This window comes from Theobroma cacao, chromosome 1 (genome assembly GCF_000208745.1).
Source record: "Theobroma cacao cultivar B97-61/B2 chromosome 1, Criollo_cocoa_genome_V2, whole genome shotgun sequence".
Taxonomy (NCBI): domain Eukaryota; kingdom Viridiplantae; phylum Streptophyta; class Magnoliopsida; order Malvales; family Malvaceae; genus Theobroma; species Theobroma cacao.
In genome coordinates this window covers 30,350,046-30,368,646 of record NC_030850.1, presented here as the reverse complement: position 1 = coordinate 30,368,646, position 18,601 = coordinate 30,350,046, and the positions used below count along the sequence as shown (strand labels likewise).

Here is an 18,601-nt window from a genome sequence, read left to right as displayed (position 1 = left end):
AAAATTTCGAGATCTTGAAATCGAGGCCCTCCCATCGTACTGGTGGAGCCTTGATCAGATTCTGAACCTAAGGAATATCGGCCCGGGATTGCGACTTCTCGCATCCCGATCGATTATCCCATCATCGGCTATTATTTTATTAATCATATATATTTTTAACTTTCTAATATTGATTCTCATACCTATTTTATTATTTTTAATGCTTAATCTAATAATTTTTAATTTCTTAATTTAATCTTTTAGCCTACCATTTGTTTCATTCGTTTATATTTATATTTTATTATTGCTGTTTTGTTATTTACCTATTTTTTATACATATTTTTTATTTTAATGATTCTAATTTTTTTACTCATTATTATTTTTATATTTTTAATTTATATTATCATATTATTATACTATGTCCCCATTATTTTACTAACAAAAGACTACATTAAGAAAATCATCATAACTAACACCAACAAAAGCCCAATATTTAAAACTTACCCAAGATTCAAGCCCGACTTAGCCCAGTACGCATCAGTCTGGCAGAAAGCCCGTGAGCGTGCCCCAAGTATTCAGCCTTCCTTAGCCAAAACACAGTCGTTTTGAATGTCCTTGAGCTGCCCAAACGTATTCCCCAAAACGACACCGTTTAGCTTTAAGCACTAACTATAAAACCCCCATATTTTTCCTTTTCTTCCCATTTCTCCCTTCCACTTTCTCTCTCTACCTATAAACTCTCTGACTTCTCTCTACAATTTTCCTCTGTCGGATTTCCCCTCCTCACGCCGGCGAACTCCCCCTTGGCTGTCAACCTGCAGGCAATCTCACGCCGGCGAACTCTTACGGTCGGCTTCCCCAACCGGTGGCGTCGCTCCTCGCCTGGGTCGGCTCTTCCTTCCGGCGACAGATCTGGCGGCGTCAATGGTCTGGTTCCTTCTCCGCCGGCGAGCTCCTCCTTGCGGCGTGGGTCAAGTCGGTTCTCCCCCAACCGGTGGCGTCGCAGCTGTCCTGGATCGGCTCTTCCTTCCAGCGACAGATCGGGCGGCGTCGATGGTCTGGTTTCTTCTCCGCCGGCGAACTTCTCCTTGCGGCGTGGGACAAGTCGACTCTCCCCCAACCGGTGGCGGATCTGGTGGCGCGACGGTCTTCTCTCCCTTGCGCCAGCCGCCGCTCCTCTCTCTCTATTTCTCCGTTCAGTGCGTCTTCCCCTTGCGTCAGCAGCAAATCCTGGCGTCAATCTGCAGATTCTCCCTCCCTCACGCCTGCGGCTTAGGAATTTTGGTGCTGTTCACTGCTTCGTCTCTAGCCATGGCAGATGCGGTTGCTGATGTTGCTGCCCCCGGGAATCTGGTGGTTTTTTGCTTGCAGGTTGCTTTGCTGCTTTTGCCTGCCGGATCTCCGATTTTTTTTGTGTATTTTTTGGTGTGGCTTGTTGGAATTTTCGTTGCAGGTTCCCCCCGAAATGCTACAGTGCCCCTTCTCCTTTATACTCGATTCTCGGGTTCTGGAGGGGGCACGCCCCATTGCCTTGTCCCTGGGCACCCAGGGGCAAGTTCCACTAACCTGCCAGACGCGAATTCTTCTCTGTCTGGCAGGGTGAGGGAGGTGCCTGGCAGGGTGCGTCCGCACAGTCGTACCTCTCTCCTTTCTTTTTTCATCATTTTTCATTTATTCATTTCATCATTTTTTTGTTTATTATATTTTTAATTTTTACTTGTTTATAATTTAGTGTCTACAAAAGTAATCTTAGACAAGTAGGCGAGGTTCACAAATTAGTTTCATCATTGATATGTTCTAGATAGCTTAAGTTAATGGTTTGGATATGAATATAGTTAGGACAACTTTCTCTTAATTTCTTTTCTGAATATAACTATTTTTCCCTCTTCTCTTTTATTTTTTTCTTTTTTTATCTTTTTCATTTTACTTAAGAAAAAGTCTCATTACACCATTAACGTCCATTTTTTAGAAAAGTCCATTACTTTTAATGGTCACTTCTTAGAGAAAAATTCATTACTCCATAATACATTATGCCTATTATTATGAGCATTTAAGCATTTTTTAATAACTGTTCTTGAGTAATTGTTTTTTCCTTAGCACTCACTCTCTTTTAAAATATTCCCTCTCAAATCATGTGTTTACCCATTCTCATCTTTATTCATTGTCTTACTTTGCCACTTACCTATTATGTGCACTTTATTCGTTACTATTTATCACAGCACTCAACATTTCAAGAATTGCTTTAATCTTTCTCCCTATTACGTCTAACACATCTTGTTTTACTTATTTACAACACTATATATCTCTCTCTATTAGAAAAACCCCACTACATTTTACATGACTTCACTAGAGGGGAACGCTTGTACTAAGTAAAATTTTACTCAAAAAACCTTACATTATTAGAAGAGATGCACATTTCCACCAGCAACCAAGATACATCTATTCTTATAACAATTGACTTACACTTGAGAATAAGATAATTACAACCTTATCTCAATAACATATCAAATATATATTTTTAAATTTTAGCTTCTATTATGCAACAGAAAGGTTTCATTTACAGAAATTGCTCATGTAGGCTAAGGAATATGACCTTGTATAAGACATTATCATTTTATTTCATAAAGTTTCTAAATTTGATATGGACTAGCGTCATGGTCCACACCAACCTCTATAAAGTATTGTTCGCTTTGACTTGTTAGTCTCATGATTTTGTCCCACAAAAGACATTTAAAAGGTTAAAAGTGATGTTAATCTTTAAATGCCTAGTATCACTCTAGTGCACAATCAATGTGGGATTCATATCCCTCTCTATAACCATGACATCCTCCTTTGGCTCCCTATTAGAAGCTTCTTTTTGATATGGGACTTATGGCTTCATCCACTAGGAGCACATATTATATTTGATGCCGTTACATCATCTCTCATTTCAATAAAAGTCCACTGTCCTCAATGGCACTTCACTAGTACCCTAGAGTTTACTCTAATACCAACTACCATAGACTACATCCGTTAGCTTAAGTATGTAATAGCTTGTGCGGCGTTTGGGTGGAACTTGATTATATCTGAGTAAATACAAATTATAGCCATGAGTTAGTTTACAAAAAGCAATAATAAAATCATAGAACATAACAAATACCACATATGCAACCACTAGTTTTAAATAAAAAATATTTTATTAATATTGAAAATATAGTACAAAGGAACCGAAAGTATTAATGCACCATTATTCAGTCATAGAGGAAGCCCTAGATGATTAGCCACCAACGTACTTTAACTAATAAGGCAACCCAACAATTCGTCTATTGCTCACCCCTTTATAAAGAGTTAATAATTTTTTACACCTGCTGAAAAATGAGGCTTGACTTTAAGAACCAGAGATTGGGAGTTAGTTTGGCTTTTTTAATTTATTTATAATTGTTTCTAAATTATTTTTAGTTTATTAGTTAATATCAATTTATATTCTCTTTTATAGTTATTGTCATGTTAAGTAGTGGCTTTATATTGGTCACATATTGTGGTCAAGTAAATGGTTATATAAAACATACATACTACATCATTGTTTTATTTTACGTGTTGCTTTATTTTAATGTTTGTTCTCTCTCCTGTAAATGTATTTCTAAATTGTATTGTTGAATGAAAAGACTATAGAAAGACTTTGAGTCTAATTATATTTTCGCTCTCATTTTATCTTTATCTAGTTCTCCAATTTCATCATTTATCACTTTAGCAGATAGTAGTCTACAAACATAACAAAATCATTAAGATTTCTAACATTGTATCAGAGCCTAAAAAGTATCTTAAGGGATCGAGAAAGAAACCAACAATTTTTTTCTACAAATCTTCATTCTCATGCTTTTTAAAATAACTATAACTTCCTAAAATTTTAATATCGTTGCTCTGCTTGTGTTTACAGGTAAAAATTATGACATTTGGGCCATGAAGATTAAGGCGTATTTTAGAGCTTTCGATTTATAAGAGGTTGTGAAGGTGGGAGGTGAGCCACCAAAACAAAGACACAATCCTACAGTGGCACAAATGAACCAATACAACAAGAAAGTAACGAAAAAATTTAAGGCTATCTCCATTATCCATTCGCTAGTGTCAGATATTATTTTTACAAGAATAATGATTTATGAATCGCCTAAGGATACTTGGGATTGCCTAAAAGAGGAGTTTCATGGCAACGAGAGGATTCGTCAAATGCAAGCCTTGAATCCACATAGAAAGTTTGAGATTTTGCATATGAAGGATGATAAGAGTATCAAAGAATACTCAGATAAGATTATGACATTGGTGAACCAATTTGGACTCCTTAGTGAGAAGTTTTCAGATTATAGGATCGTCAACAAAATTTCAGTGAGTTTACCGAAAAAGTTTGAAGCAAAAATCTCCTCACTTGAGGACTCCAAAGACCTTTCTTAACTCTCGATGACAAAACTTGTAAATGCTTTACAAGCTCATAAACAAAGGAGGACTTATCGCAATAATGATGTAACTGAAAATGCTCTAACAGCAAGGAACAAGGATTTTCGAATGGGTGACAGCAACTCAAGAAAGAGAGAAAGAGATAAGAAAGACAAGGAGTTGAGAAATGGTGTTGTGAACTCAAACAAACCAAGTAACAAGTTTCCTCCATGTTAATACTGCAAAAAGAGTAATCATACTCCAAAAATTTGTTAGGCCTAATGTGAAGTGTAGGTCATGTAGAGAAAGTTTGTAAATTCAAAGGCAATCATGCTGATGAGAAGGCAACAGTAACTGAAGAAACTGATATGGTAGAGGAGCAATTGTTCATGGCCAAGGTTTCTAGTGATGAAAAGAAAAACACATGGTTCCTTGATAGCGGATGTTCCAATCACATGACAGAATTGAGCTGTTATAAGAAAGATTGGGAGTTCATTAAGTCAATCTCAAGGAAGTGTGTTCAAGAATGAGACTTGACTTAAAGAATCAAAGACTTGGAGTTAGTTTGGCTTTTTCAATTTATGCTCAACTGTTTTTAGTTTACTAATTAATGCTAGTGTATTTTCTCTTTTATAGTTATTGTCATGTTGAGTAATGGGTCTGTATTGGTCACATGTTGTGTGCAAGTAAGTGGTTATTTAAGACATGCATAATGCTTCTTTATTTTATTTTACATGCTACATTGTTTTAATGTTTTTTCTTTATATTGTAAATGTATTTATAAGTGATGTTGTTGAATGAAAAGATTATAGAGAGACTTTGAGTCCAATTATATTTTCTTTTTCGTTCTAGTTTTATTCTTCATCACTTTAGCGAATAATAGTCTACAAACATAACAAATTCATTGAGATTTCCAACAACACATATGTCACCATTAACCGTTACAGTATGTGGAATAGAGACAGTCCTTCCTTAAAGGGTATTTCTCTTTAAAACTTAACATGTTTTTACAAGTACGCAATGAAGTATCACTAAATTATTTAAAATGAAGACATTTTTCCTTAAAACCCAAAAGATTTAACCTTTTAGACAATTTTACACCATCATAACCTTTATACAAATATTGACTCATGACAGCTAGCCTCAATCAAATTATGCTTCATCGTGTCCTTATTTTATTCAGCTATCTGTTCATCAGAGTGCAAAAATAAGAGAAATGTTATTCTTGGATCTACCAACCAAAATATTTGAGGCATCTTTGTCTTTTTCGTTGGCATCACTTTAAGGAATCTCTAAACTTCAACAATGGTCTCACTTTGTGAGATTTTTCAATAATGAAAGGTTGGGCCTTAACAACATTAGTAAACCTAACCAAGTAACTTCTTCTCTACTCTCATAGCCGAAATAAGAAATCCGTTCCGAAAATTGTCAGTTTGATGTTCCACTGCACACTATCATTAATCTAATAGGATGTTTGCTATTCTTCAACATGTCATAAGGATAATGAGGATAGGATGGCAACGCAAAAAATTTTGAAATATTAACATATGATCTCTCTATTCCCAATAACATTTGACAAGTTGTAATGCAATTACAACTATGGACATTAATACTTTTGGTACATATGAGGAAGTTCGAGAGGGGAACAAGGATATGAACCTAGGATTTTAACACTTTGACAGAAAAGGATCAACTACTGGGCCAATCCTGCATTGTTTAGTAATTTGAAATCATAGATGCACATAGGATTCCTAATGAGGACAAACTTTTGTTCTATATTCGTAATTTGTCACATGATATATTTTCTTATGTTTCTGCAGCAGCAAGTTCAGCATCTAGTGATTCCACTGGTGGAGATCGAATCTGCAAAATGATTTAAACTGCAACAGCTGTGCATCCCATCTTGATCTTATTTTGAAGTATACACCATACAATGGAATTTTGAGGGACTTGTCTTCATTTCAGAGCACTCTGAAGAACTGTGACAATGTTATTTTAGGAGAGAGCAATTCCTTAATTATGTACTTGATGTTGTAGCATGACTTGACTTGTTTGCAAGCAAGAAATCATCTATGCCTTCTGGTAATCCACTAGTAGAACAACAATGGACTTTCCTCAACATCTGTTACATATAGTTTTACAAATAATGCATTGAGAGGCTAGTTAGGGAGGCAATTTGATGATGTTATTACTTCGATCAAGTCATCAATATTGAATATCACAGATCTGCAATCATCTGCCACATGAAGATGGTTTAGAAATTTAAGTGCAAAGGCTAAAAGAATTAATTTCCAGCAGCAGTAGATCCTATTGAGTTGCATTCACATGTTTATTAGAAATAATTTATTTGCTTCCAAAAAAAAACATAGAAATAATTTATTTATTTGCAATTTTGAGCATATGGCAACTTGTATTTACTACTACTATAATCTCTGCAACCTAAAGCTGGTCTTGGTCCTTTCTCCCTGGCCTTTTTATCTTCTTCTATGGCCGTAATAATGCATGTACTGCCAAATATAGCTAAGGCATCCATGTGAAAGCTTTTATTTTTCCTTCAGAATATCAGGACATACTACAGGCATACTTCTTCTCTAGTGAGTAGTTCTTTTGAAATTTATAGTGTTTGGATGCATATAAATATGCCTTAATATCATGCCTAGATACTCATAACAAAAGAATCTCCTTTCATCTTAAGTATCCCGCACCTTGATTATTGCTTCAGGTAACAAATGGCCATCAACCAAGATGTGGAAAATGGTGAGAGCAGTGTGAAAGCTAAAATGAAAGAGCCACTATTGCAGCATACAAGTATCAAAGATGGGGATCGCAAGTTCCACAAGGAATGTAACAGGAAAGGATTACTGAAAGTTGTTTTTCTAAGTACTTTTGTAGCAGTTCTGGGCTCCTATGAATTTGGCTCTTGTGTAAGTCACCGATCCTCTTTTACTTAACTAATTACTCACATATACAAACACCAGATACTTGAACTTCACAGTTATTGATGGAATACTTGACTCTTGATCACCTATGTGTGCTTAAACCAACTTGAATACGCATCATGTTGGTTTGCGATGCTTCCTGCAAAACGAATCTGTTCAAGGAGCTGTGAACCGTTAAAACTTGTTTACTTTTTTCAGATGGGATATTCAGCACCTGTTCAATCTGCCATCACAAAGGATCTTGACCTATCAGTTGCGGAGGTTGGTTCAAGAATTTATAAGTTATTTTCCCCCCAATTGGAACAACTTCAATTGAGTTGAAGTAATTCCATCCGCATGCATGTTTAGGCCATTTATTTTATTTTCTTCGTTGCTTCTTTTTTCTGTTTGGTAAAGTCTATTTACTTTTCATTATGTGGCACTGTACCTGTAGGATATGAAAGGTAGTAAGTTCTCTGGGATGAGATGTGTGGACACTTACTGAAAATTGTGAGCCAGCTACCACTCATCGAGAGAAAGATCTTATTCATGCAGAAATTACATCACATGCTACTAAAACCGAGTCCGAAGTATTGATCTTTATCTTATTCATAAATACTAATTCTACTATGCAGTAACACTGACCCTACGTACAGATATCCTGTACGCAATTTTTCATAAATTTCAGCCTGGCTTTTCTGTTTAGTATAGAAGTACATCCCTCTTAAAACTGTAACATCTGCTCTTCTCAACCTAAGTGGACTTTTAGATGTAATCGTTGTGAAGCCTTCAGTTCAATGAAGTCGTTGGCACAGTAACTGGTTTTTACTGAAGAATGAGACTGACCTATCTGACTCATCTTTTTCTAAAGTCAAACTAAGGCATTGATCAGATCATATTTCTTTTCTGATGAAGCATCATCTTAAAGCTACTCCTCTGTAAATTCTCATATGGATTCTATAACCTTTTCATTCCCACACACAGTTTTCAGTATTTGGTTCCATACTCAATGTCGGTTCAATGATTGGTGCAATCACAAGTGGGCGAATTGCAGACTTCCTTGGCCGAAAAGGGGTAACGCATAAAATTTTAAACATAGCTTTTCAATGGTATTGCAAATATGAATGCGAAGAATGAATCCTATATTAACCCAATTGTATTTGTAAATGAGTTAGGCAATGAGAATATCTTCCGCCTTCAGCATTACAGGATGGATAGCTATTTACTTCTCCAAGGTTTGTGTTTATACCAGCAGTTTTGGTGTCCATTTGATTTCAATTCTGAAGCAATATTCAAGCAAGATAAGTTTAGTTCTCATTCTTATCTTTCTTTCCCTGCACAGGGAGCTTTGTCACTTGACATTGGAAGATTCCTTTCTGGATACGGAATTGGAATTTTTGCATACGTGGTATGTGGTTATACTGAATTTCTTCGTCTTCCTTCTGAGCTCATCGTCAATAATGTAATTTGTAATGCATGAACAGGTACCCATATATGTAGCTGAAATCGCACCAAAGGATCTCCGTGGTGGGTTAGCGACACTGAATCAGGTGCATGAACCTGGAGCATATGATGAAAGCAAATGAAACAACAACGACTAGAGTAAACACTAAAAGGGATATATTATTGTCTTAACTCGATCTTGTTCTGCAGCTCATGATCGTCATAGGAGCATCGGTAGCCTTCTTAGCAGGGACAGTTTTGAAGTGGCGACTGTTAGCTCTAACTGGTAGAATGTAGAACCAAGGAATTGTCTATTCATTTAGGTCCCTTCAACAATATGTTTTGCTTATTTATTTATTCATTTTTTTTTCTTTCTTTGAAGGAATCATCCCATGTCTAGTACAGCTTGTGGGTCTTATTTTCATCCCTGAGTCTCCAAGATGGCTGGTACGCAGTCAAGTGCCAAAGAAACAGGCAATTGCATCCCTTTCAGAAATAAGATTTTAATTTATTATTTCAGGCTAAGGCTGGGTACCGGAAGGAGTTTTACAATGCTCTGAGAAGTCTCCATGGAGATGATGCTGATATTTCTCATGAAGCAGCTGAAATCCAAGTACTAACATTCAGCATTAGAATTTCAACATTTGTATTAAAAACAAGGTAGAAATTAAGGTAACGAATTGAACTACTTGACAGGATTATCTGCAAACTCTAGAGCACCAACCTAAAGCCAGTATGCTAGACTTGTTCCAAAGAAAATACAAGCAATCAGTCATTGTAAGCACCTGCCTTACCTAATCAGATGCAGACAGATACGTAATGAGCTTTTGTTTAGTAACTGATCATAAGTCCTACTTTATTGGTCATTCTCAGATTGGTGTGGGACTAATGATGTTTCAACAGTTCGGAGGGGTAAATGGAGTTGGTTTTTACGCAAGTGAAACTTTCACTTCAGCAGGTCACAAGATTAGCAAACTTGTTTTAACTGGTTTCTCCTGCACTTATTCTTAGTAATTATGCTGATCTCAGAGAAGATTTTTCTATTGCAGGCTTTGCTTCAGGGAAAATCGGAATAATAGCTTTTGCCTGTGTCCAGGTATCAATTCTGTTGTTTCCTTTAATTTTCAAGATACATAATCCAAGTCACAGCACCTAAATGAATGATTACAGATCCCTATAACTGCTGGCGGTGCATTCTTAGTGGATAACTGCGGAAGAAAACCCCTTCTGCTAGTAAGTTTCTTGTGGCTTACCACTTCAAAGTTTGCAACACCATAAGCCTTTTGTAGTTGAAACAAAATTCTTCTCTTTCAGGTTTCTTCGACAGGCACATTCTTGGGATGCTTTCTCGCAGCAATATCATTTCTGATGAAGGTAATCACAAATGTCATCATGATTATGTCCTAATCATTGATCCTCAAGTCATCTTTACAGGGTTAATTTGCAGATGTTGAACACCTTATTCATTGCTTGAGATTAAATCTTGTGTCTCTTAACCGATCTCATCTTGCTTCGTATATAGTTTTTGCCATCCTTTCTTCTTAGCGTGCTGTTCTTCGTTCATCTCAGGAACACAACTTGCTTCAAGAATGGATTCCATTGTTTGTGCTATGTGGAATGCTGGTAACAGATTTTGTTAAGCTGAATAAGTGTTAGATAGGTCATACATGATTGTTTCATACAAAGCCTGACGTATATTCTATTCTTGATTATAATATTGAAATTCAATCAGATCTTCATGGGTTCATTTTCAATTGGAATGGGAGCAGTTCCTTGGGTCCTAATGTCGGAGGTACATGCAGCTTGATCGTATACTAGTTTTATTCACAAGATATTCTTCATACTGATATTAAATCTCACTGGCTTGAACTATATATGTTGTAACAGATATTCCCCATCAATATTAAGGGAGCAGCTGGAAGTTTGGTGAATCTAATACATTGGTTTGGAGCATGGGCAGTGTCTTACACTTTCAACTTTTTGATGGATTGGAGCCCTTCAGGTGACTAGGTTTCTGGTGTCACTAGATATCAAAATGTGCCTAATTGATAAAATGTAAAGGCAGAAAAATAACAGCTGTTTCTTTTTCAGGTACCTTTTTTCTCTATTCAGGAGTTTGTGCAGCTTCTGTCCTTTTTGTGGCCAAGCTTGTGCCAGAAACCAAGGGAAGAGCTCTGGAAGAAATACAGGCCTCCATGAATTCTTGAAGCAGAAGAGTTAATTCGGTCATGTTACAACATTATTTTAGGCAGCGGTTTACTAGTTTCAATTGCAAATCGAACTAATGAGCAGCAACATTATTTTCCCTTTTGTATTTTAAGTAGACAAATGGTTCAGCTAAATATATCAGTGTTGCAAACTTGATTGCCAAGACATGCACGAGACGAGATAGCATCCTGATGACAACTACTGCTTATACTGTACTTTGTTAAAGCCTGAAAGTAAGGACAAGCCCGTCCTTCCCAAATAAGCTGGTTCAGCTTAAAAATGGGCTTGTAAGTTTCTTTTGCTAACAACCCATCCCTTCTAGCAAACTCTGGCCAACTAAATCCACTATTTGAGCCAAGCCCAGTCAGTGCCTAGATTATACTCCCCTTGTTACTTGTTAGAGAAATTTACAAAGCCCAGAGTGGAGAGTTCATTAGTTAGCAAACTGACCCAGTTTTGGAGAGTTGAAGAATTATAAAAGGGCAAGCCTTGCTGAGGGTTGGGGGGAGAGACAAGTCAACAACCACAAAGGGAGGTTTCTGGAGTTGGTTAAAAGGCAAGCTAATTAATCATATACCAGGAAAGTAGAACTAAGCTTGTCAGTTGGGCTTAATTGAAGTAATAAAGAGTTAAGTGTAATTTGAGTAGAGATATTAGATTGGTATGGTAGTGTTTTTTTGTTTTATAATAAAATAGGACTGAACTTGTATGATTAAGTATTGGAGTCTCAAAAAAGCAGTGCTTGTGTGCAAACTAATTTCATCAGTACATTCTGGGATCCAAGAATATGTTCAATCAACAATGGCAAATACTTTCAAAGAACAAATGAAGCCATTATTTGATATCAACATTCAATTTCCTTTCAAATCAATATGTTATATGTGCGCGTACTCTAATCTATAGACCCATCTCTACCATAAAAAAAAAGAAAGAAAAAAAAACATATCATCACTCTTTCATAATCAAAATATAACATCATCAACGACACGACATTTCTGTCAAAGACAAATGTCACAAACTTACAACCCCGAACTACAAATACATGCACGCCTATCATTCCAAGTTCAGCTGATCGTTCCTTCACTTCCTTTCAACAGTCGACGCAGAAACTTAACTATTCACAAGTCCTTTCAAGTTTCAATCACTAAGAAACACATGTTTCACTCTTTACAGACTTATTTCAGTTTCACACCCACCCAAACATTTAAAAGAACAACAACAGTACTGGGTCAGTGATTAATAAATTTTAATGGCTACTGGGGAGACGGTCTCCCCTGAGACATCTTGTAAACGTGCTCGCACCCAGTGTTGTCACCGCAGGGAACCGCATAATGGCAAAGCCATGGGTTTTTTTTCTTCTTGTTAATTTCTATTCCATGTTTCTTCTGATTATCTCCTTCACTGCTGTCACCACTGCTTTCAATCATCATTTTCTTTTGCCTCACTATATTAAATTTGGAGTTAGTCGCTTATGATCCCAATTAATTAATGCTTGATAACATGTACTCTGACTCCATCCATTTAATCCATTAAATACTATATATCCTATTAACTATATATATAATCCAATGGGACCGAACCATGGAATGCTTTTTCCACTGTCACATTTCTCTAAGTGGAGGGTTTGTTTTTTTCCCTCTTGTAATCAAATACTCATTAGTTTTTTTTCTTCTTTTTGCTGATGAATAATCGGGATTGAAATAAACACATTCTCAAACTATATTGAGTGTATTTATTCTGGGGTTAAGCAAAAATTAATCAAAAGCTTTCAACATGTAATATGTTATAAGTAGACTAAATCATGATATACCTACTACTCATCATTGACTTCGGAAATGCATTAAGATATAGTATAATTAGTCGTTGCACCTTGATTTAAACAACAATTTGAATACCCATGAAATACTAAAGAAACAAAGGAATAAGAAAGAAAACAGAAATAAGAAATGGCTAAGCCCTGGATTCTACGAAGTTTAGAGCAATGTGTTTATTTTTTTTTTTAATTTTGAAATAAGAGGAATCCGGCTTCTAAAACAAAGAATATTTGCATATATTACTGAATCAAACACTTAAATAAATATTTTTTTAATGAATGAAAAAAAATAAAAAATAAAATTAATTTNCAAACACTTAAATAAATATTTTTTTAATGAAGAAAAAAAAATAAAAAATAAATTAATTTATTGACGTGTTTACTTCATCTTTTGAAAAATATATATAATTGGTATTTATATTAATGAATGAATTAATGTTTATTTGTAAATAAAAATTTTAATTACATTGAATGAATTTCATAAAAAAATTGTTTTTAATTCTTTTTTTAGTTAGTATTGAATATTTCAAAAATTAATATTAAAAAATTTAATTATAAATAAATAATTATATTTTTATAATAATTATTTTAAAAATAAATATCCATGAGCAACTCATGTAACAATAAATATTATTATTTCAATATATATATGTTTAATTAAACCATAATTAAAAAAAGGAAAAATAATGAGAAAGGGAAAAAGAGAGAGAACAAAGCCAATGGATTCGTTCTTATCATTTAGATTTAAGTACTGCATCAGCAAGGCTACGGAAAAAAGGCGGTGGCTCCTCATCAACACGTAGCTAAACAGGCCTGTTTTTTCTCGTCCACCACCACGGAAAATGACGGGAAATTATGCAGAATTTGACTTTGTGAAACGATAAAAACACAATTGCATGACCTCGCCTTAATCTTCAACAAATGCATATCTCAGCTTTATTAGCGACAAAAACCAAAGGGTTTTCTGACTGTCCAATCACGCACGTACCCAAACTTACGATCCCACTCGGGCCAATTCATGCATAGCTGACTCCTTCCAACAAACAAATCATCATCCCCTCCGTTCATGCCAAAAGAAAATCAACGGAGTATTATCCACGTCTTTTATGTGTGCAATCAGATTAAAAGTTGGTACAATGATAAAATGTTTAACCTGTTGGTATATAACTTTTCTAAACAGTTTTAGGTTTTGAGTACAAGATACTATACTATAGTATTAAATAAATTAGAAATTTTTGTGTTTTAATTAGTATTAAAAAGAAAGAGAGAGAGAGTGGGTATATTCTTAACCTAACCAATATAACTTTTTTTTAAAAAAATTATGGGCTTGTTAGATTTTGAGGCTAGATTCATTCGTTCAGCTTTTATTTATGCAAATAGAATTCAATGTACAGTACTTGTTATTATTGTTTCTTTAATAACGAAAAAGGATAAACACTTTGATCAAAGCTGATTGTGAGGCATGTGAAAGCTTGTTTTTATTCAAAAAAAATTCTAAAAGGAGAATAACCTAGTCACTCCAAAGACCAAACACATACAATGTACATAGTTAGGTAATGTTTTTTTGTTTTTTTCTTAATGCCAGAAGAAACATAATCTTCCAAAGCCTTCATCACATTCATTGTACATTGTTTGTCTTCGATACCCCAAAATTTTTTTCCCCACTTGGAAGTTGCTTCGTTATCATCTAGTGGAGGTAAAAGGAGGGGAAATTCCAAAACGACAAAGGGTTTTTTTCTTTCTTTTTTTAGGGGGGTGGGGTTTAGGTGTAATTAGATGAAAAGATAGTCTTTTCAGTATATGAATCATTAAAACTTGGTATGCAACCTGTGACTTGGGAGACACTTGGAAGTCGCTGATCTCTCCTTTACTTTTTTTTTTTTTTTCACAATACGAAAAGTTTAGCAAATCAACTAGCAGATTGGGTTGAAGAAAATGAGGATAAAGGACAATTTGTTTTTATTTTTATAAAGTTGTAGTAGTATTGATTATCAGTCGTACTAGAAATTTGGCCTCATTAGTGTTGTTGGGATTAAAATGTGAACAAAGATTAGTAATAGGTTCATACAGGTCCTCGTGCTATTATTGTTCTTACCTTCGTAATTTCTAAACCTTGTTGGAAACTAGCGCCTGGAATTTCAATGGGCGAAAAGATGGTTTGGGTTTTCAACAGGCGGCAGGCCTGCCTGCTACTCTTTTCAGATTTCTCTAGACTGCCGCTTGTTAACAGGAGTTCCGTATGTTTAACAAGTGTCAAGCTGTATGCAAAACGAGTCATACTTTCTACTAATTGTTTTATGTATAGTTTTAATGCATTCATTGACATTAGCTTATAGTTAACTACGATTATCTTTTGGGAGTCAAAGACCTGTAGATTAGCGTCGAACAAGGAGGGAACAGTCTTATCTTGTTGCAAAGTTAAACTGAAAATTTCCTATTCAATCTATTAACCAAGATTCAAATTTCAAAGCATAGGGTCTTAAATTGAAATGGGTTTCTTTCATATATTTGCTTTGGAGATTGTTTTTAGCTCTGCTTGTTTCTTTGTCTCGGTTTGAGCAGGTTATTTTTCCTCCCCTGCTCTATTGTTTTTCCTTTTGTTTCCTGCTCATTTTAGCGGTTTTCTCGTTTGAAGCATAAGATATCCTTATTGTTTTTAGTTGAATGAGAATGCAAATGACAAACCCAAAAAAAAGAGAAGAAGTTAAAATCTTAATTGAACTATTTATTCCTCTTAAAAATGGGGTTTTAGTGACGGTTAACAAATTGGTTTTTGCACGTAAAAACAAAGAAACTGTCCCTATTAAGATTTGTACACTACGCCCATGACTAAAACATGGCATAGGTGTCAAAACTGTCAATAACTTTAGATGCAAACTCAACATTTAATGGAGATTAAAAAAACAAAAAGAAAGGAAAACAGTAGCCCCTGGTGTAATCTATTCGTCGTAGGAAAATAGTAGGTGATAAAGGAGAAAGAAATTGCCAGACTTCTATCAATCAACAAGAAAAATGTGATGATGTATGTGTTGATGTTAGACGGGAGGGCAGCCAGACTTTCAGAGGCAGCCAGCCAACGTCATAAACAGAGGATATACATTAGATTAATATACACATAACGTGTTCAACATCCCTTCTGGAGTTCTTACTGTGGATAATTTTTTTTCTTTTTTCTTTTTCCTGTTTTTGTTTGGGGGTGTGTGTGTGTGTGTGTAAGTGTTGGGGGGAGATGGGCAGAAGCAGCCAAAAGCTGTTCCTAGTTGTTGACCTAACGCAGAAGCAGCCAAAACCGAGGTGGGCCGCACCTTAAATTGCTTTGGACCAAAAAACAAACAAAATAAAAGCCCTCAATCCAAAAGATAACGAAGATAAATACGACTACTACACTTTGTATATAGCTAAAACGACGATAGAGAGCGACACGTAGTCTAAAGCTAGAGAAGAAAAAGAATATTAATTACTTTGCTACTAAAATAATTAAAAGGAGGAAAGAAGTAGAGAAGCGGAGAAAAAGAGAAACGAGCAATTGCAAAGCAACACGGCAGTTTTTGTTTGGTGTGGGGTGTGCGTGGCACATGCTTAGCCACCTTCATATACGACAACAACTCTTCCTACTGTCTCCTATCTTCTTTTTTTTTCTTATTTCTTTTTCTTCCATATCATATTAAAGCATAAATGTGGGAAATTACTTTCCATTTACTTATTAGACTATCAAGATATTTCGAGAAGAAATCAAAGACATTGAATATAGCATATGGTTGTTACTAGTTGGATTATATCGACTTATTTTGTAAGTTTCGTAAAGATTGAAGAAGATACAAGTATTTTCTTGAGTACACATATATCATAAAATTGCATGTATGGGATTGTTTTTAACATGCACTATCATACCTCTTATGTTGGACTTTTGACTATTTTGGCTTTGATTTGTCATCCCATCATCACCATCAATATTTAAAATCAATATTGTTGATTATAAACAAACTTTGGGTTATTCCTTTTTATATTGGCAAGAGACAAGGTCAAGGCAAGAAGAAAAAAGAAATAAAAGGTTCGATGGTTGGATTGGAAAAGATGGAGAGGAATAAAAGGAAATCTAAGGCATATGGGCAATTGGGGAGGGAGAAAGTTTGGTATTCAAATCCAAAGAATCTTAGGAATACTATATTTGTTAGACTTTTCCCATCAAGGGAAAACAAATTAACCAATGGTCCCGATTGGCTTTAAGTACAAATAAGCATGTCTGCAATAAAGTACCCGGCGTTTTCTTTCTTGTTTGTTTTGTCAACTTTTTTTTTTTTTAGCTCCCGACATCATAGCTTGGATCTTTTCATCAAACAAAACCAACGGCGGAGATTCACCGGTAGGACCGACCTCATATGTCACAGGAAAAATCTATCAATCAACCCCAAAAGCAAGCTGAAACGAGAGCACGTGGCGATCCCAGAGAGCTTATTGCCAGTCATGGGGTCTCGAACCGGTTAGGGGTCCCACCTCAGAGTGTGTTTTATTTCCCCCTTCTTTGATCATCGTATCAACTTGTTGTGAGAATGAGACCTTTGAGGGTTGAGGAAGTGTGTTCACGTGGGGCCCTTCAAATAATGGGAGCCCCCACGGGATGCCACGTGTCCGTATCCCACGATTGATAGATATACACGCTCCCATGGAATACGACAAAATCCAAAGCCCACATAAGATGACCCCAGAAAGCAGAAACCCCCAAAAACAAAAAAAAGGGAAAATTCAAAAAAGAAAAAGCCTCCCCCCCCCCCCGGATCTGACAAAAAACATGCCGTCACGCGCTTTCCGCTACCAGACAAAACACGTCGTCCTCAGTGGCTGTTTCGTGGTTTTGATTGGGATGGGGAGGGTAGCTTCGGGATTTCTCGCGGGGGTTTTGGGCAAAAGAGTCGAGACGGAACCCTTTGTCGCCACGTGCCTTGGCGTCGGCCGCACGCAGGAAACTCTTGTCTCCTTCTTTTCATTTGTTTTTAGCGAAAATTTCTGTTCAGTACAGCTATTGCCAGGGCTAGGTTTTGGCTATTTCCAGAAACTGTCTGAAGTAGTACTTTCCCTTCATATTTTCTTTTTCTTTTTTAATATTTTCCTTCAAAATATTGGTCCGAACCTATCCTATCGTCCAAGTTTCAAGTACAAATATTTATGGAAAAAGGAATATTACGGCACCATGAAATCACTCCCTTTCTTTTTCCCTTAAAAATAATAGAAATTATATCATTTTATTTGGCTCTAATACTACTAACTAAAATCATTATGACATTATCATTCTTCATTTCTCTCTTTAATTTTGTTCTACTTTTAAGATGAATTAATGTATTATATTTTCAACGCAAAACTAAATTTAATAAATTTTAATATCTTCGTTACTAGTTGTTGGAGATAAAAGCACCCTTTTTACAAAAAAAAAAAGAAAAAAAGAAACAGATAAAATGATTAGTCAAAAAAGATCCAAAACAAACAAAAGAGGTCTGCCAATAGCCACATCTAAAAGTTTTCAACTTTCTGATTCCCATAACATCATTAATTGAAAAAAAAAAGAAAAATGTTGGGCAGCAAATGGGAGTATAACAGAAAAAGGGCAATTTTCAATTATAAAAATTTAACAAACCCTTTAACAAGAAAAAAAACAATATTTAATTAAAAAAATTTTTATATAAAGAAAAACAAAAAAAAGGAAGTTAGTTTATAGAAGAAAAGAAATGGGAAGGGACGTAGGGCCCACGTAAACAGTTTAATTCGGCCGCCCCGCTTTGTCGTCTCTTTCGTCTCCGTCCTCCTCCGTCTCCCCTCTTCCCCCCCCCCCCCCCCCCCC

The 18,601-nt window shown here is 35.6% G+C and overlaps 1 protein-coding gene across 1 annotated transcript; it reads left to right on the top strand.

The window, feature by feature from the left end:
- Positions 7,086-11,193, top strand: LOC18613442 (sugar transporter ERD6-like 16). Its single transcript, XM_018120012.1, has 18 exons — positions 7,086-7,310; positions 7,524-7,586; positions 8,289-8,378; positions 8,480-8,539; positions 8,647-8,712; positions 8,789-8,854; positions 8,958-9,033; positions 9,130-9,194; positions 9,268-9,360; positions 9,444-9,524; positions 9,621-9,705; positions 9,797-9,843; positions 9,918-9,980; positions 10,062-10,121; positions 10,317-10,370; positions 10,480-10,539; positions 10,635-10,749; positions 10,839-11,193. Exons 1-18 carry the CDS (start codon positions 7,116-7,118, stop codon positions 10,952-10,954), a joined length of 1,455 nt encoding a protein of 484 aa, XP_017975501.1. The 5' UTR covers positions 7,086-7,115; the 3' UTR covers positions 10,955-11,193.